Here is a 20827-nt window from a genome sequence, read left to right on the forward strand (position 1 = left end):
TATCAGGTTATATACTAAATGTACAAAAAGCTCAGATATTAAACTTTAATTATCAACCATCTGAGTATTTACATTTAAATGTAAGTTTAAATGGGGAGAGGATTCTTTGAAATATTTGGCGGTTCAAATACCTAAAGATATTGTATAATCAGCCACTAATTTATAAACTTAAATCAGACATATGAAGATGGATCTTTTACCATATTTAAGCCTAGTCTCCAGAATTTAATCAATAAAGATGAATACACTCCCACATTTTTTAATACCTTTTCCAAACACCTCCTGTAGAAATAAGGAGCATTTTACAGATTGGGATAGAATGATATCACGATATATATGGCAAGAAGAGTAAAATTATTTTAGCATTTTAATTATTGCAGTGTATAATTTTTTTTTAAAGGCACAAATAATCAATTAGCTCTCTCAATCAATATGTGCTCATGTTATACATTAATCTTAATTTATGATAGAATTAGAATTCTATTGTAAATAGTTTTGGATGTAATATAATATGTCAGCTTCCCAAAAGTATTTCTGCAATCCTATTCAAACAATAGTAAAATTAGCCCAAGTGGATAGAACAATGTACTTGTGAAATCATAACAATATGGTTAGTATTTTTTTATAATAATAATAATAACATTATGGTCAAATTTTACCCTCTGACCTACAGTGGAAAATCCCTGTGTATTTTTGTGCATCTCATTTTGAATGTTTTTCTGCTTCTTGCAGTTGCGTCTCCTCAGGAGACAAAAGGTCCTGAAGATTCAGAGCCGCATGAGCAGAAACTGGATTCAGCTCCAGAGACGTCCACAGTCCAGCAGTTTGTGTCCTCCCTTGAACCAGGGGAGACTAGTGGGATATAGGGGTCATCTACATTCACTGAAAACATCTCCCAAAATGAGGATGACAGCAAACCCTGCCTGGAGGAACAGAAAACCCACCTATCACCCACCAAAGAGTCAACTCCAGCCTGTACCTCCCATGAGGAAGAACCCATGGAGGTTTCCTTCACGGAGGAACCTTCCACAATGGCTCGTGGAGTTACAGAAGAGCCTGAGGTTAGTACTGCTAAGACTACGTTAGGAGTTCAGAGCCAGGAAGAAATGGATGTTATGGTGCAGCAGTGCAGCATTATTTCCGAGAGCCGCATGCAGGAGGTGGACATCACTATGGATGGTGATGAGCGATGTTTGGCCAAGCTGAGTTCACTGGTGGAGGAGAGGACGTCGTTACAGCAGCCTTCATGCAGGCAGCCTGAGGGTTTGCCCTCAGTTGGGCATGGGGCGTCCCAGCTCCATCTCCAGGCTGTCTCAGGACAAGCCATCAGCAATGTGCCTTCATCCACCTTCATACCTTTCACTCCAAAAATCGGCATGGGCAAGCCGGCCATCTCTAAGAGGAAGTTTTCACCTGGAAGACCCAGAGTCAAGCAGGTCAGTCGTATACTTTATGATCAATTGTGTGTTGGTTTATTTTATCTGTTGCAGATTCCTGTATGGTTCTAGGTTAATTAATAGGTATAAGGCTTTGTTCAAAACAGACAATTAAATTTTTGGCAAATTTGGCGTATCCATCTTTGTTCTATTCCATTATTTACAGCAAATAAAACCAGTCACAATTTTGACATGATTTCTTGTAATTTTCAGTATTTTAATCTCATAAAAGTAGTTAATTTCTCACTGTTTGACTTTTTATCTTACTTTATTGTAATTGCGACTTTGTATCTCACAAATGCAGATTTTGTTCCCTGTAATTGTGCTCATATATCTCACAATTATGACTTTATTTCTTGTAGTTACAACTTTATATCACATAACTGCAATGTTATTTATCATAATTGCGATATTAAATCTCAATTTGACTTTGTGAAATGTTTTTCCCCTGTAATTATGACCATATATACCTCATAACTGCGACTTTATTTAATGTAAATGTTTTATTTCTTGTAATTGCAACTTTATATCTCAAAACGACATTGCACCGCACAAATACAATTTTTTTCCTGTAATTGTAACCATATATCTCACAATTACAGCCTTATTTCTTGTAGAGAAAAAAATCATAATTGCAACGTTAATTCTTGTAGTTGTGACTTTTGCAAATTTATTTCTTGTAATTGTGACTGTTTCTCATAATTGCTACATTATACCTCACAAATGCAAGTAGCTGTTTCATATTTTTTACTCAAGAGGCAGAAAAATGTTTCCTTGTGTTTCAGTCTAAACCCTTGTGTTTCAGTCTCAGACATGCTGTCTACTAGAAATATTTGTGATTTGCGAATGTAAAAGTTTGATTTTGTGCTGAAACAGCTTTCTGTGAGTTAGAAGCGTCATTATAAACTAAACATTTGAGAAACTGGATGTTTTATGAAACGACACAGGCTTTAAATATCAATTCAAAGGGGATTATTTCAGCATTAGACATCTCACATGCATGTCATACATCAGCCGTCAGATCATCGTTCATGCATCACATCCTGTTTCTGATTGTGTTTTCCTGTTAACCAAACACTCTCTAATTCATAAAGGCTGTGTCTGAAACCGAAGGCATCTACCTTGCTGTCCAATCTGCACAGACCGTTTTATTCAGACCAGCATCCAGGGAAAAATAACGTCATGTCTAATGATCTAGAACGCTAGAACTAATGAAGTTTAAAATCCAAGTGTGCTTTAGATTCAACCAAGTGAAGAAAGAAATGAACATCTATGAATTAATATACTTCTTTTATCTCTTCTGTCAGATGTATTTATTTTATTCTTTGTCCACCACCGAATTGCATGAGAAAAAAATTTTAAGCAGCGAAGGGCATCTTAAATGGATCAGATGCCCCCCCCCCCAACAAAGATGATAATTGATTTTTTATGTTTGTTTGAAGTTAAGAACCGTGTTCATTTCACTTCAAGCAGCTTTGCGTTTTAATTGAGCAAGTCTTAATTCACAGCCATCATCGTGATTTCCAGATGATCGCTAAGTATTAATTAACTTTATAGCCACAAACGGATTAATTAGAGGAATTAGGCGGCTGTAAGAGGCCTGCTCTTTTGCACTCTTTGTGTGCTGGAGTCATGTGATGTCGTGCTGACATAATCACACGCATTTGTAAACAAGACAGCGAGTGTCTCTGTTGTCATAGCAACAAAAATAGGACAATGCCAGGCCTCTCATTAACACTTTAGTATAGGGACCAATTCTCACTGTTAACTAGTTGCTTATTAGCATGCATATTACTAGCATATTGGCTGTTTATTAGAACTTATAAAGCACATATTAGTGCCTTATTCTGTTTGACCATATTTTACATCACTTAATCATACCCCATACCTAAACTTAACAGTTGCATTACTAACTATTACTAAGCAGCAAATTAGGAGTTTATTGAGGCAGAAGTTCATAGTGAGAATTCATCCCCAAACTAAAGTGTGATGGTCCTCTACTGCAGCGAAGGCCTGTTTACACTGAGACTATCACAGACCCAATAATCAAGTGCAAAAGTCTTTCCTGTGCTTAATGTGAAATGCAACTCACTAGAGTTCTCACGAAACTAAAAAAAAAAATTATATATATTTTGTTTGTTTTTTATTCATAAAGACATAAAGATATGCTAAGGGACACACTGCTTTATTTAAAGAAAATTAGAAAAATATTAAATAATATTTGTGTTATATTATTAAATATTACTAAATCTAATTAATTTAATGACTATTTAAGGGTAAATTAAGAATAATAATTAATACAAGTAAAATTAGTAATAAAGAAAATAAAATAATTTCAACTAAAGTAACATTAATTTAAATTTTTTCAACATTAATAATAAGAAATGTGTCATGAGCAGCAAATCAGCACATTAGAATTATTTCAGAAGGATAAATTACATTTAAAAATATTTTAAAATTAGAAATTATAATAATATACCGCAACATTGATGTTTTGACCGTATTTTTCTGTATTTGTCTTCTTTCAAAAACATTAAAAAGACCCCAAACCTTTAGGCCTTTAAACCTGTTTGGACACAGTCATTATTTATTTATTTAATTCTGTTTGTTTCATAAATGACACACTTGACCTTTAAAAATCGTCTCTTGAGGCCCTGATGACATTTTTAAAACACGTCTCATCTTCTTAGAGCAGATGACGCAGTTTCGCCGGTTCTTTCCATCGTCAGTGCATGCTTACAGAAAACATCTCTTTTTGCCCTAGAAACAGTTATATACATGCAGATTACAGTAGAAGGAACATTTGTGTTTGCATGTTTGAGAGCAGTATAACTGAATGTATTTTTTGAGTTCATTCACAGCTCTGAATCTGTCATGTTCTCTGTTAACCATGTCTGTGTTGTACATGCATGTATCTGTATGTTTCTTTGCTGGCTGTACTGTTTAAGTTGTTGCATGTTCTCGCCCACATCTCCTCTCTCTCTCTCTAACCCACCCATCTTCAGGGAGCATGGAGCGCGTCCCGCAGACCGAGCTCCCCCTCATGGTCCCTTGACCCGACTGAGGGCTGGGACGGGCCAAAGAGCAGGCAGCCCCACAGCACGGCCGCCTGGATAATCCGTGTGGTAAATACAAAATATTACACAGCAGCCCTGCTAACACCGTGTCTACAGCGAACATGACAAAACTAAGCTGTTCTCATTATAGTCAGTCGAGCTGTCTACACTGGAAATAGCTCATTTGGCCCACCTTCAGTTGATGAACTCCTGTTTTGTTTTTTGTTTGAATTGATTGAATTAAATGTGTTATATTTATACATTTTATTTAAACATTAATGTAATTATTCGAATTATAAATAGCTATAAGTTATCAATATTATTTGTACAAATAATAATGTAAATAATATATTAAATATAAATGTATTTTGAATGTATAAATAATGTGCATATATGTATAATGCACTTTTTTCTTATATAAATTTGATATTTGTCTAATTTAATTCATTTAGATTATTAGTTCAATTATTTAAATTATAAATATTTGTATAAATTATCAGTGTTATACAAGTAATTATATAAGTAATATATATTCAAATAAAGATATATAGATATATTTTAAATTTATATAAATAATTAATTTGTATTTGTGTCTGTGTGTGTATATATAATAATACATTAAATAGTAAAATAAATATGATCATATTTTAAAAAATATGTTTCAATTACAAATGAATAATTGTATAAATTAGTAATATCAGTCATTATATAAATTAATATAGTGTATATTATAATGTGTATACATAAAATTATATTATTCTTTTATATATTTAAAAAATTCAAAGTTGTCTATTATGTATACATAATTTATATTAAATATCAAAATAAATAGATAAATATTTAATTGTAAATGTATTAAGAAAAGTATGTATGTATGTATGTATGTATATATATATATACACCGTTCAAAAGTTTGAAGTCAGTACATTTTTTTCTTTCTTTTTTTGAAAGTAATGAATAGTTTTATTCGGCAAGGCTGTATTGAATGGATAAAAATTGATAGCAAAGACTCATATTGTTAGAAAATTTATTCACAAAAGAATTCAGAAAAAAGTATCGGCATATCAGCATATTAGAATGATTTCTGAAGGATCATGTGACACTGAAGACTGGAGTAATGATGCTGAAAATTCATCTTTGATCACAGCCATAAATTATATTTTTAAGTATATTAAAACAGAAAACCAATATTAGAAATTGAAATAATATCTCACAATATTAGTTTTTTTTCTGTAGTTTTGATCAAATAAATACAGCCTTGATGAGCACAAGAAACTCCACTAAAAACATTAAAAATCTTACCTATCCCAAACTTTTGAACATCAGTTTATATATAACATACATATCTTATATATAACAATGTATAACATATATTCTGATCACGTCCAGTGTAGACATGGTGTAAAAATGTTAAAAAGCTCTCTTTAACGAACCTTCCCCAGATATCCTCAGTCTCAACGGCAGGTGTTTGGCTTCCAAATAATTACACACAGCAAAATGTGTTGTTAAAGAAATGCTACAATTGTGTTTTTATATGTTACTGGTAATGGTGATTTTCAAGCATTAGGAAGTAATGGGAATAAATAGCAGGAAGAGCTAGAAAATGCCAGCTGTATGAAATATAAAGCACAGCAGACCCTTGACTTTTCACGCAGAGAATGGAGAGTCGCCGCGGGGCAGACACATTGAAAATGTAGCCATGTTGGACAGCTTTGATTTGGATTTGGACTGAACAAATTCAGTGCTGCATTTTTCATGTCAGAAACGACCGCTAAGAACACTAACATGTTCTGTGGCTTCATAATACATCCTAACATTTTTTTTCCCAGCATGCACAGTGCTTTTCTTTCCACGACCCGGCTCGACTCGGGCTAATGAATGAGAATGAGTTGTGAATGTGTTGACGTTGTGTGCTGGAGCAGATGTGCTGCGTGTTGAGGGTCATGGGCTGAGGGTTGGGTTGAGGTGCATTTGTTATTGTGTCGCTGGAGAGGGCCCTCGGGATAATCATATGGGCACATTATCATGTCTTGACAACGAGCATGTTGGATAGTATTTGCCCCACATGTCAAGGGTCACTGGAAAGACAACATCTACATTAATCCTGGACTATGTAAATAAGAGTGTACATTTATATCCTGGTAATTTCTTTGTCTTTATAGGAGTGAGTGTTATATCGAACATTCACAATATATTTGGCGTGATTTAGCTGGAGATGAAATTTAGTTGAGATAAAACTATTTTAGGGAGAGAATATTTTTACACAAATCATGATTACTCTTTAAGTTTGTACTTATAATTGAATTGAGATGAATTTAGTACGTATTACTAACTGATTCCTGGAATATTTTCTATAACGAATTATTAAATTATTAGCTGAAATTATTAAAATAACCCCATTCAAACGTTTGCGAACCCTTGGTTCTTAATACTGTGTGTGGTTACCTGGATGATGTGGATACCTGTTTTTTGTTTTGTGATGGTTGTTCATGAGTCCCTTGTTTGTTCTGAACAGTTAAACTGAGCACTGTTCAGTTTTAGGACAATTGAGGGACTCAAACACAACTACTAAAAAAGGTTCAAACATTCACTGATGCTCCAGAAGGAAACACTGTGCATTAAGAGCCAGGGGGATGAAAACTTTTGCAATTTGAAGATCAAGGTAAATTGTACCTAATTTGGCAGTACAAAATGGAAAAAATATATTTCTACAAAATAAAAAAAAACTGGACATCTTCATCTTGTTCAAAAGTTTTCACCCCCACCCCAACTCTTAATGCATCGTGTTTCCTTCAGGAGCATCAGTGAATGTTTGAATCTTTTTTAGTAGTTGTGTTTGAGTCCCTCAATTGTCCTCAGTGTGAAAAGATGGATCTCAAAATCATACAGTCACTGCTGGAAGGGGTTCAAATATGCAAAAGATGCTGGAAAACTGAAGATTACGAAGGACCTGGAGGATTTTTTTGAAGAACAGTGCTCAGTTTAACTGTTCAGAACAAACAAGGGACTCATGAACAACCATCACAAAACAGAAAGACTTTTTTATCCAGGTAACCACACACAGTACCAAGGGTTCCCAAACTTTTGAATGGGGTTATTTTAATAATTTCGGCTATTGTCTTGTGGCTTAAATGTAAACATCTTTTATGTAAAATATCTTACTCAGGACAGTACTAAATAAAAAATAACATGCATTTTGTATGATCTCATATTTTGTTAAAATTACATTTTCACAGATTCTGCAAGGGGTTCACAAACTTTCAAGTGGCACTGTATATACAGTGTATATCTATTGGTCATAAAATAATTTCTTGAAAATCTATATAAAATTCGGAAGGATAGATAGATAGATAGATAGATAGATAGATAGAATCACTTTTTTAAATTGTTTTGGAACAAACAATGAAAAACATTCAATTAAAAATGTAAAAACAAAAATATTTTAACATTAAGCCCAGTCACACAGCATAAAACAAATGATGAAAGGAGCAATTTAAAAAGCTATCAAGTGTGAGTGGCAGGGGCAGAAGTTGAAAGAAGGGCTGATGGTCCAGCGAGAGGAACAGTAGATGTGAAGCGAAGGGAGAGTAATTCCTGGAAAGGGTTTTGATCGTGACAGTCAGAATGGCAGCCCCTGAGGAAAGGAAACGCGCTGACAGCGTAATAGAAGTGAAATCGCTGGAATAACATGGCCGAGGCCTCTCAACAGCTCCCTCAGATGCCATCTCACACCGAGTGTCACAGTCTCTGCAAAATTGGTGTCATTATGGGAAACGTTGCTCCGCTGTGACAGCTAGTTAAATTGAGGGAGAGCCGTGTTGGTTATTTGATCACAGTGCATTAAAGTTGAGCTGGTAGGCCGTTCATTAAATATAAATACAAGGAGAAAGCAAACTTTGGACACTGGTTTCTTGCTCCAGTTGAAATTGCTTGGGTCCTGTCAGTGCAGAGGACTGAGTCGTCAGGAGTGTTTGAACAAGATGGGGTGAATCTGCTTTACTGTCATTTCTGATCAATCGACTGCTTTCTTGCTTAATAAAAGTGTATTCATTTCTTTCCTAATAATCTTACTGACCCCAGACTTTTGACTTTTGGTAGTGTTTAAAAAAAAATCCAGTGATAGCAAACTATTGGAAAAAGCCATGGGAATTCACAGAAATGTGTAGGATTTCAATGCTGTATGTGATCAGAAATGTGCAATTGTAAATGCAGAGTTGGTGAATAACGTTGTTATTGTAATGTAATTTCATGCTGTTGAACATTTGTGTCATTTATCACAATTATAAAGCTGGTTACAGGAAGCTCCCACAGGGCAAAGTAGAAGCGAATGCATAAATGGGCATCGCTGTGTGGCAGCGAGGATGACCCTGATGGTGTCTCTGTGGTGTCAGCAGGGCCGGGGATCTGGCTTCCCCAGCAGGAGACGGCCCAGGGGTTCGGGTGTCACGGGCCGGGGAGGACGTGGCCGGGCCAGAATGAAGAACGGACTCCCTCCAATCCCAACACCAGGAGTACGTCACATGATCTGACAGCTACTACACAGTTTGTTCTGATACACAGATGAATTGCTTTACTGCTCTTCTGTTTATTTGCTGGTTTGTTTGCGTCTCTGCAGGTGAACATCATGGAACCCATTTGCACATTCAAGGAAGAGGAAGAAAACGCCATGCACAGTACAGTGGTGATTTTCTCTAGTACAGACACGTTCACTATGAAGCAGGTAAATGATTCTGAGCGCTCGTGCTGCTGCAGCTGTATATGTGGAGTCTGCTGCTCTCTTACACTGGTGTGTGTGTGTGTGTGTGTGTTTTCTTTAGGATATGTGTGTGGTTTGTGGGAGTTTTGGACAGGGTGTGGAGGGTCGACTCCTGGCCTGTGCTCAGTGTGGACAGTGTTACCACCCCTTCTGTGTTAACATAAAGGTGAGCACACTGAGCAGGATGAGGCCAGAACATCCTTCCTTTTTTCTAAAAACTGTTGGAGGTGTTGATGTTAGTGTTAATTATGACCAGCCAAGAAAAGTTTGACAGACCTGGGAAGAAAATTTTATAAAAAATTTCACAAAAAAACCCCCAGACCAAAATAGCATTGAAATTAAAATATTTTTTTTAAATACATGCAAGGCAAAACTGTGTTGATGTTATTTAAACATTGTGATTGTTTTTAAAACTTAAATAATAAATTTCTGCAAGAAGTAAGTTTTTAAAATTAATACTTTTAAGAATGTATTAAATTTAACAGAAGTATAGAGTAAATACATTTATAATATTACGAAAGATTTGTTATTCTTTAAAATGAATAAATGTTATTCTTTAAGCTTTTTATTCATCAGATTTCAAACTTTTATTTATCAGATTAATGAAAAAAAGCATGGTTTCCACAAAAAATATTAAGCAGAAAAAAATTTATTCAGTTTTTTAAAATACATTTTTATATTTTCATTTTTTTTAATGTTAGTTTAATTCTTACAATTTTAATTTGTTATATGCTTTGTCATTTTCTTTAGTTTTTTTGTTTTTATATTACTGGTTAAGTTAAGTTAAGTTTTAGTTTTTATTGATTTCTAGTTCAATTGAATTTCAGTATTGTAACTTTAATGCTTCAACTTGAAGCTGTTAAAGAAGTTGAAGTTTTTAGATGTTAATGATGTTTTTCATCTAATTTTTATTATATTTTATTTCGGCTTTAATTTCAGTTAACGAAGATGTTTTAATAGATTTGTTTGTTTTAGTTAACAGTAATAAACCTGGTCTGTGTGATTTTACAGACAAGATACAATTAAAGGGATAGTTCACCCAGAAATGAACACCCTGTCATCATTTTCTCAATCTCATGTCGTCTCAATCCAAACCATCTTTTTTTCTGTTGAAGACAAAAGTTGGTCAATGTTTTATTTCTTTTTTATTTTTTATTTTTATGTCTCACTGTTGTTATTTTATTTTATTATTTTATTTTATTTTACCTACAAAACTAAGTAGGGTGCATCGTTGTTTTGGACCCCTTTGACTTTAATTTTATGGAAAAAAAAACATTTGAAACATCTTAAAAATATCTAAAATAATCACCGTTTTGAAAAAATCCGCTGCTATGTTACTAAAAACTACTGTTTCCTTCAGTTTTTCTTTTGTCTTCATATGCACTCTGCCTCATGTTAACTGAAATGCATTGCTCGTCAGATCACTAAGGTGGTGCTGAGTAAAGGCTGGCGGTGTTTGGAGTGCACCGTGTGCGAGGCGTGCGGTCAGGCCAGCGATCCCGGCCGTCTGCTGCTCTGTGACAATTGTGACATCAGCTACCACACCTACTGCTTAGACCCGCCCCTGCAGAACGTGCCCAATGGGAGCTGGAAATGCAAATGGTATTCCACATCGCATCAAATCAAATAATGAACATTTCTAGTGTTATTACATCTGTCTGTTTTTAATTTACACTTTTTTTTTAATATTATGTTAAAATAATCATACTTTTGCAAAATCATTTTACTTCAGCTGCTTTTTGTTCTTGTGGTTAATTTAAGAATAATTGCTAGTTACAATGGAGGATTTTTTGTTAACAAAAGGCATTTTTTCAAAAGGATTTTATTTATGAGAATTATTTTACTTGTCATGTATTGATGTGAGCTGTTATTAGGGTGGCTGGAATGGCTGGAGTCGTGTGGTGTGTGATTAATCTCATTGTGCTGCTTTGGCGTCCCGCAGGTGTGTGTCCTGTACGCAGTGCGGCGCAACGTCTGCGGGTCTGAGGTGTGAGTGGCAGAATAATTACACTCAGTGTGCCCCTTGCGCCAGCCTGGCTTCATGCCCGCTGTGCCAGCAGGACTACAACGAGGAGGAGATCATCCTGCAGTGCCGCCAGTGTGACAGGTGAGCGGTGGCCCAGCACTCGGGTCTGGGCTGTGCATGTACCTGCTGAGGCACTTGGATCCCTTTCAGCTCCACAAATTACTGCCATCAAACAAACTGGATACCTACTAGATACGGGAGATGCTGTCTATATGAAATATATTTGATAAAGTGTTCAAATAGTGGTTTGTAAGGAGTTACTATATTGAATAGGTTTTATTCCGCAGGTAGTCAATTGATTTAAAGTGACTGTAAAACATTTATAATGTTACACAAAATTTTTAACTTTCTGTTAAAGAATCGTGGTGAAGATTTTGGAGGTATCACAGTTTCCACAACAATATTAAGCAGCACAATTGTTTTCAACATTGACAGTAATCAGAAATGTTTCTTGTAGGGCTGTCAGAATGGCTGAAAAACTAAATTAGAATTTTGTACTTAAATATTATTAAAATTCAAATTATATTCGAATTTAAAATGCATAATTTCAGTTAGGGTGAACATTTACATTGTACATTTCTCAATAAAAAAACATGAGATGCATGTTTTTGATCTCATAAAGCACACCATAAAGTCTCGAGATTTTTCATAGTTGAACTTGCATTAATTTTACATGGCTTTCTAAACATGCGGCTCTTTTGTGCAAGACGCGAGTGCATTGGATATAGATGTCCTTCTAGAAAATGTGCTAAATATTCGTTCTGTGTGAAAGGCTTGGTTTCAGGTTTCAGACATAAGCAAGATCTTCTCCGCATTGGTGTTCTCTTTTTCTGCAATATTTTAAATGAACAACGCAGCAGCGCCACATCTAGTGGCTTCAACTGGATAGACTAACAGAAACATTAAAATGCAACGACACTTACATCGTCATCGCATCTTGTGTGCCACTGATAAGGTTGCCTCCTTAATGCACACCTAAAATTCAAATGCAACATTTTTGCATTCGAATGTGGATTTTTATTTTAAATTTGACGAAAATTCGAAATTCAATTTTTTTTTTTTTTTTTTTGTTTCTTGAGCAGCAAATCAGCATATTAGACTGATTTCTGAAGGCTCATGTGACACTGAAGACTGGAGTAATGATGCTGAAAATACAGCTTCGGGTGACAGGAATTTTAAAATATTTAAAAGTCTAAAATTGTATAAATTGTAATAATATTTTACGATATTACTGTTTTCACTGTATTTTTATCAAATAAATGCAGCATTGGTGAGCATAAGAGACTTATTTTAAAAAACATCAAAATGTTCCCAAACTTTTAAATAGTATTAGTTTTTCAATATGAGATCTTCTGATAAATGCTACTAATCATTCATAACCCCAATATTTTATAAATATAGTGGCAAAAATTCAACTACTACTGCTAATAATAACTTAGTTTTATAAGTTGTATTTTTATCTGTTTATATTTTATAAACTTGTTTGTGTATTCATATTGAATATTTTATAATTTTTTACATTTTATTTTTTAAATGATTATTTATTTATTATTGAGCATTAAAACGTTTTTAAAAATCTTGCATGTTTTTATTCTGAGTTTTAAAAATGATCTGAATAAGAATAATTGTGAGTATGATTCCTTATAAAAAAATATTAGTTGATCTCTAGTTTTTTATATGTTCATATGCAGTTGCTAATATGTGGTTGGTGTTTACTGGAGTGTTCTGGATGGTTGCTAACTAGCCCTAGTGAAAAGTATCCACCTCCAATTATATTTTGATCCCTTTATGTAACTCGTTATCCCTCTTTAAACATAAGTCATTTACATTTTTTGCCCATTCATTGTCAAATTCTAAAAGTATATGACGATGAAATGTAGAAAAGTAACAGGACACCTCTCCTAAATACATTTTGCAGTTTGTGTTATTATGTATTAACATTCATTCATTTAGCAGATGCTTTTATCCAAAGTGACTTACAACTGATGACAACAGAAGCAATCAAAACCAACAAAAAAATGCAATAGTATGCCAGTGCTATGACAAGTCACATATATGTGTGTGTGTGTGTGTGTGTGTGTGTGTGTGTGTGTGTGTGTGTGTGTGTGTGTGTGTGTGTGTGTGTGTGTGTGTGTGTGTGTGTGATTTTTTTATTTTTTGTATGCATGTATGTATCAATCATGTCTGTAGTACAAACCTGCCGTTTCCGTGTGTGCAGGTGGATGCATGCCTCGTGTCAGGGAATCCACTCGGAGGAGGAGGTGGAGAAGATTGCTGAGACCAGCTTTGACTGCAATCTGTGCCAAGGCCACACCCCCCTTTCTCCCCGTAAACACTGCTTCAGAACAATCCAGTCTGTTTTTTTACATTTATAAATAGTTTTTTGGTTGAAGTTGTGTATTTGTGTGTTCATTACATAGCGCATGGAACGCCAGCCAAGTCTTGTTTGGATTTAGTCGAGTCTGTTCTCATGCCGCAGAGAGTCACGAAAGCAAGAGATCCTGGTAATGATGTCATTTTACGAAAACATTACGGTTTGTTTGTGTATTTATTTATTTCTTTTTAAACATATTTACAAAAGTGTCAAATTATGGTCAATTGAAAGATGTTTTGGTAAATGCTATACAATAAGGATCAGTTTTGTTAAAAGGGGCATATGATGCTGCTAAAAAGAACATTATTTTGTGTATTTGGTGTAATGCAATGTGTTTATGCGGTTTAAGGTTCAAAAAACACATTATTTTCCATATAATGTACATTATTGTTTCTCCTCTATGCCCCGCCTTTCTGAAACACGTCGACTTTTACAAAGCTCATCGTTCTGAAAAGTGAGGTGTGCTCTGATTGGCCAGCTATCCAGTGCGTTGTGATTGGCCGAATGCCTCAAGCGTGTGACAGAAATGTTACGCCCCTAAACATACTGTGATGCCGTGATTGTTTTGAAAAGCGAGGTGTTCTGTGAAGCTGCTCTGCTCGTGCACATCCCATCATCGGTTCTCTTTTAGCAGTTCAGTCAATGTACTGTTAGGAGTAACTGAATAACTCAAGATATTGGTTTATTTAGTGTCAGAGGGAGTGTAAGGCACATTTATAAACCGAGTAATTTAAGTAATTTGTGGATTAGTGTGTACTGGAGATGCGAACCGTTTCAAACGATTCAGTTCGATTTGGTGAACTGGTTCGACCGGTTAAATAGAAAGTTTGCGATCCGGACATCACTAGACAAGACAAAAACAATAAAACCCATTACAAATGAGGCATTTTGTTGTATCCAGTGGGGACATAATTACTGATTATAATGACTTATATTTGTTATCTGAGAAACAACAAGCCTACTCTACTGCTCAAAACTCACCTTTGAATCATCATTGGCAAATTATTTAAATATAAAAAACGTACTTACAGGCCGTGAGTCAGAAGCGCCAGACTTAACCACTGATTTCTAGTCGTGTCCTCTTTTGGAAGGCCAAACAAAGTTTCACTTCAACAAAACACATACCAACTCCACAACATGGCAGCTGCGGCAACAGAGAGAATCAAAGTTACGCCTTCTTTCTATGTGTGAACATTTGGGTGGTGTTATGCAAATCTTCCCACATAGTGACGTAGAGATGTGGGGGCGTGTTTAAACGAACCATTTTAGGGGTGTTTGGTTGACTCTTAACTTTTATAAAGAATCTCTTTGGATTTGAGACTCTAGTCTTTGCAACTTTACAGATCTTCTTTATGCACCAAGAGCTTGTAACACTCCAAAGAGAAAGGAAAACTTGAAATCGCATCATATGACCCCTTTAACATTTTAACTACATAACATGAACTAACAATAAAAAATAATAAATTAATTTTAGTTCATGTTAATTTTCAACATTTACATATGTTGTTAAAATCAAAGGTATTTGTTAATATTACTTAATGGACCTGAACAAACAATGAACAGTTGAATCAACACTGTAACAAATATATGGCTTATTGTTAGTTAATGTATTAACTCATTTTAACTAATGGAACCTTAAAGTGTTGTTGCAATCTCCATATTTAATTCTGGTTATTCTTCGCTATTAAACACATATATTGTTCTTCGTAGAGTAGAACATTCTCACATGCCACAGTAATGTGCGATTTGAGAGTGAATCGTTCTTTTTCCAATGAGGTTCCTCTGTGTTTCTGCTCCACAGAGCTGACGAGGACGTACACCCAGGACGGTGTTTGTCTCACAGAGTCTGGTCTGTCGCAGCTCCAGAGTCTCGCCAATGCAGCCTCGCGGCGGAGACGCTCCAAACCCAAACTCAAGCTGAAGATCATAAACCAGAGCAGTGTGGCCGTGCTGCAGACGCCTCCAGACCCACAGACTGAACTGTCCAGAGAACTCTCCAGAGACCTCGACGACACCAAAAGTACTGCTTCTTACTTCTCAACCATGCTTCTTTTAGCGGTAGTTTCATATCCGTGTACAAAGCGAAGTAAAAAAGATGCCATTTTGAAGGTTAACAACATTACCAAACTCAAAGCAAACTTAATATAGCTTAGCACGATTTTGAAAATCAAATGCTGCGTTTGAATTAATTAGATAAGGTAACACTTTAGATTAGGGAACACATATTTACTAGTATTTAATAAACCTTAATAAACTCCTGATTACTGCTTATTGATAGTAAATGGGAATACAGTGGTCACTTTATTTACACATTTGCACAGTTTTGCAGTTTGTAGCATTTCATCAATATTCTGCCAAAAGTTTGATGACTTAAATTTTTGAAAGTGAAGAATTTAAGACTTAAATATTAGAAATGTAACTTGTAGTGTCAATAATTATTAGGCCGATAATTATCATGTAGTCCATTACTGATCATAGATTTCATTAAGAAAACTGTAATTAGTAATGTAATCTAGGACACTCATTTTAGGTAATGTACTCTGACTACTTTTAGATGGCTTTTTATCTGACTTGTTCTAAACCAACCATTTAACACATTCAAAGCTATGTGGTATGACACAAATTAAAGAGAAAAAAGAAGAAATAGTAAGACTCAATAAATTATGAATTATATATTGTCATTGTGTGAATATGTAATTGTCATTCGAACAAAAGTATAATGTATATAATGTAATACACTGTAATTTTGAGTACTTTATATATATATATATGTGTGTGTGTGTGTGTGTATATATATATATATATATATATATATATATATATATATATATATATAAAACAGTCGTAGTAAGTCTTCAATTTAATTAGTGTTAAAACAATAGTACAATAATAGTAATAAGCAGCAGCCATATAATATACATAAATATACAAAGAAAACAAAATAAAACACTTACCAAAAAATGTATATGTTTTATCTGTTCACTTGCATCGTGTGACCAACATGAGGGAACCAAAAACCTGCGAATGTGTTGTTAGAGTATTGAAATATTATCTTAAAATCTCATGGGATACTTTAATGAAATATTTTACATCTAAGTGGTTCGGCTGACAAGAACGCTTGGAAACATTCATGACATTGATGGGCAAAAAAAAGTCCATGGACACATTATATGATTATAGTCAGGATTTCTTTTATCGCTGTCAACCATCTTGGATGGGAAATCTTTAGTGAACTCATGACAAGGCATTATAGAAATCCATGTGATTATTTTGAAAATGATGTATCGTAGAAGGCAGCATAATCTCTACCTACAATTTAAAACAGCCTTCACATTGGGAGTGCACCTATAGTGCCATAAAACTAGGTAGGTGGCTCATTATAGTGATTTGAAATGTTCTTTTTAGCACAAATGGACTGCATCTATTGTGTAAGACATACAGTATTAAAGTGTCTCATTTTACAGTTCTCTTCCTGTAGTCTGGGTTTGCTTACAGGTGTGTGATCCCTGACTGCTGTGTGTGTGTTCGTTTGTCTGTGTGTGTTTTGCAGCAGAAGGGGAGATGGTGGACGGTGAGGGGAAGTCAGACTCCAGCCCCGAGAGAGAGGCCACAGCAGAAGACGACTCTAAAGACACAGATCCCTGCAAGAAGAGGAAGAGGAAGCCCTACCGCCCAGGTGAGAGACAAGATGCTTCAGCAGAGTATAACCAAACTCAATTTCCTTTTCCTTTGTATGAGAGCATTCCTCGTTTCAATATTTGTCTATTCCAGGTGGATGCTGGAAATTGAATGTTCATGCATGATTGTACTTTATACAGGGCTGTTATGCATAATTAGAAAAAGGAATAGAGTAGAAGGCTCAGCTTCTCTTGTTTTGTTTATTAATCTTATTTAAAAAAAAAATGTGATATGTAATACTTTTTTACTTGCATGCATCAAAAACTTTTATATTTTGAATTTTTAAAAAATTACTGCTTCATCGGAACGGATAGAAACTAGGTGACTTTATGTAGTGGTGGGCCGTTATCGGCGTTAACGTGAGACTCTTATCGGGCGATAAAAAAAATATCGCCGTTAATCTATTCTCAAAGTTGGGCTGGGAGCTGGGTCTATACTACGCAAGCTATGATGACTTTCACCGTGATAGTTTAGCGCGGATGTATACCTGGACGAATTGCACTGTAGGGCGTGAGAACGAGAACGAGTCTTCGAACCTGTGTGTATGCCTACTGTGAAATTACCAAGCTTCCCAAAAAAAAACACGACAAGACTCACACCTGTTTCACACATACTCCGTCTGCAGTGCGTATGCAGTCCCGTGTGTTACGTACAGTCCGTGTGTGCAGCACGGCCTCATTGTGCTTTCACTCAGGACGCGTTTGAAGTCCGCTACTGATCCGCGGCTGTTTAGTCCACAAACACAACATTTGTTCATCATTCTATATTTCAAAACCACATGTAAAAATAAAAATCTTGTGACTCTTATCACAGAACAGTAACAATCTTTCATATTCATAGACATTAGTTTAAACTTCATAAATATAAACAACATATTATTCATGCATTTGACTTGCAGGTTTGTACAATAAGCTGCTCAAGCAAGCGGCAAAACATTTAAACACAACAATTAGCCTAGTTTTCTTGTTGGGATATCGCACATATTTAAAATGAAAGCACCGCTGACAGAAACAGTCAACTCTCGTGCCTTTTGCATTTAAATCTTTATTACAAGCAATCGCACGGTTCTTAATGAACTTTGTTTTTCTGCTTCCATAAAAGTGCATAGGCCTATATCATGTTGCCTGGTTTATCTAAAGGTGCTCTTTTTCTTGTTTTAAACCTAGCCAAAAACCCATGTGTTGCGTGTATAACACAGAAGCCTTTAATTAGTATTCATTTATTGTGAAATTACTGCATTTCCGTGTCAATCCATGTTAATTTTTACCGCGAACAATGCGCTGTCATTTTAATTCAGCGCCTGCAGCACAGCAAAAATAGACTAAATAGGTACGTAAACGATTGCTGCACTGCTGCAGACGCACCACTCCTGAAACGCACTGACTGACCACAATCGCGTGAACGCTGGAATCCGTTAACATGGGTGCGTAAAAAATAAATAAAAATGCAACGCATACGCACTGCAGACGGAGTATGTGTGAAACAGGCGTAAGGTTGTTTGCAACTTGTGCAATGCGGAATTAGTTTACTGTAGGAGTTCTTCCAGTCTCAAGTAGCACCTAAATGCAAAGCATCCCTTCGCTAATGCAGAAGATGCCGGGCCAAGCAATGTAGCGCAGGGGAAGAGTCGTCATCAAACTACTATGTTTGAGTGCAGCACAGCTCTATCAGTACTAACAAGTACATCTTATTGAACATAATTTGAATGCCTTCGGCAGAATTTAAATGAGCCATTTTAATCTAGATTAATCTAGATTAATTCCAAGATTACAGTGAGATTAATCTAGATTAAAAAAATTATCTATGCCCACCACTACTTTTATGCAATTTCTTATGTGAACACACAAAAAATGAGGGCATGATTTGAAAAGTTAGTCACACTTGTGGTACTGGGCGTCAAAAATTACCGCCATTGGAAATGAATGGGAAATGGGGGGGGGGGGGGGGGGGGGGGGTGCAAAAATAAAAAATATAAAAAATGTGTGTACAATCTACAAATCAGCCATGATGCAGAAAAAAGTGAACAGCTAGTCTCTTTTTTAACCTGAAATACTGCATTAATTGAAAAATAGATATTTTTAGAAAGAATGTTGTATTATTTTCAATGTGGAAAAGTGGATCATAATTATTACATAAATATTAATTGGTACTATAAAATACAAAATGTAAAAGAAAAAATATTATTGAACAAAAATCTCTTACAAAATCTGTTTGATCCAGGTATTGGAGGTTTCATGGTCAGACAGAGGAACCGGACAGCTCCGGGCAGAACCAAACAGACCTTGGGCAGGAAGGACTCCACTGGTTCTGAGACCCTGCAAGGCAAAGATGAGAGTAAGTATCGTTCAACACTTTCAGCTCGATGACTTCCTGGTAGTTAATCTTGGATCTTAAATCAATATCTTCAGTCTTCATTATTTTTTAATATCTTTTTGAAAGTAACAACTGCTGGCAAATGTACACAAGCACTGCAAAAGTGCATAAGGCTGGATGAGACCCCTGATGTAGACAGATCTATCATTAACATCCACATGAATACATTTTAGGTCAAACAAAAAAGTTTATTAATATGTGTATTATATATGTTGTAATTTTTGGATTACAAAGAATTTGAATGTAAAGAATGAGTATGTTTGCTCTTTTCTGTCCTGATAGGCTGGGGTGACCAAGCGCCTGACACTCCAATTGATGAAAAACATCCTTTGTCTGATTTTCCCGACAATCCTGAGGTTAAAATACGGAAACGCTACAGGAAAAAGAAGACCAAACTGGAGGAGGCTTTCCCTACTTACCTACAGGTCTGGCTCACGATCAACTTTTGAGTCAAATTATCGACTTTCCATCTTTTAAAATATAATTAAGCTAAGGAGCTAAGGTATACTGGGTGTTTGTCAGGCCACTGTTCTGTGGTTGCTGGCTCAAGTCAAAAAAGTAATATTTGATGTTTAATATGGCTCAGGTCTGTCTATGTAAGGGTTTTTTAATCTACCAGGCAGAAATCACAACTCACATTCTCTTGGAAAAGCTATAGCAATTCTCTGCCAAACAAGCCACACAATATGAGATCATATCTAAGCTGTACTTCTCTGGAATCATTGGTAACTTTTCAGCAGATGCTCCCTTTATCTCAAGGAAATTCCCGGGATGTAACTCGGCGACTGTTGCAGATGCACTGGAAGATGCCACGTCTCTTAGTAGGGTTTAGATCACTGCTGGGTGAACTGGGAGCTCGTCTAGTCAAACCTGACATGTAGGCTCTCCGGGAGATGAAGTCATTTCAGCTCAACCTCCCGTTGTTGGTCTTTTTGTTTTTCAAATCGAGTTTCGGAGTGATTTTGAACTTACTTGCATACTTTTGTTAGTAACTTTTTTTTTTTTCAAGAAATTAGTACTTTTATTCAGCATGGACACATTAAATCGAATAAAGTGACAAGTTATAATGTTTTAAACTTTCTATTCATAAAATGTATCAATGTGACCACAAAATATGAAACACTGATG

At 35.4% G+C, this 20827-nt stretch overlaps 1 protein-coding gene across 1 annotated transcript in view; it reads left to right on the forward strand.

Annotated features, from left to right (window-relative positions):
- Positions 1–874: 874 nt before the first annotated feature.
- The window catches only part of LOC109110691 (histone-lysine N-methyltransferase 2C-like), a 60627-nt gene continuing 40674 nt past the window's right edge, over positions 875–20827 (forward strand). The window contains exons 1-12 of the mRNA XM_042717960.1: positions 875–1436; positions 8887–9003; positions 9108–9212; positions 9310–9414; positions 10669–10850; positions 11191–11355; positions 13493–13602; positions 13695–13808; positions 15450–15668; positions 17199–17324; positions 19547–19660; positions 19982–20124. Of these exons, the coding sequence (XP_042573894.1) occupies positions 999–1436; positions 8887–9003; positions 9108–9212; positions 9310–9414; positions 10669–10850; positions 11191–11355; positions 13493–13602; positions 13695–13808; positions 15450–15668; positions 17199–17324; positions 19547–19660; positions 19982–20124 (1938 nt within the window). The 5' untranslated portion in view covers positions 875–998. The remainder of the gene's footprint in view (positions 1437–8886; positions 9004–9107; positions 9213–9309; positions 9415–10668; positions 10851–11190; positions 11356–13492; positions 13603–13694; positions 13809–15449; positions 15669–17198; positions 17325–19546; positions 19661–19981; positions 20125–20827) is intronic.

Source organism: Cyprinus carpio, chromosome B2 (assembly GCF_018340385.1).
Source record: "Cyprinus carpio isolate SPL01 chromosome B2, ASM1834038v1, whole genome shotgun sequence".
Lineage (NCBI taxonomy): Eukaryota > Metazoa > Chordata > Actinopteri > Cypriniformes > Cyprinidae > Cyprinus > Cyprinus carpio.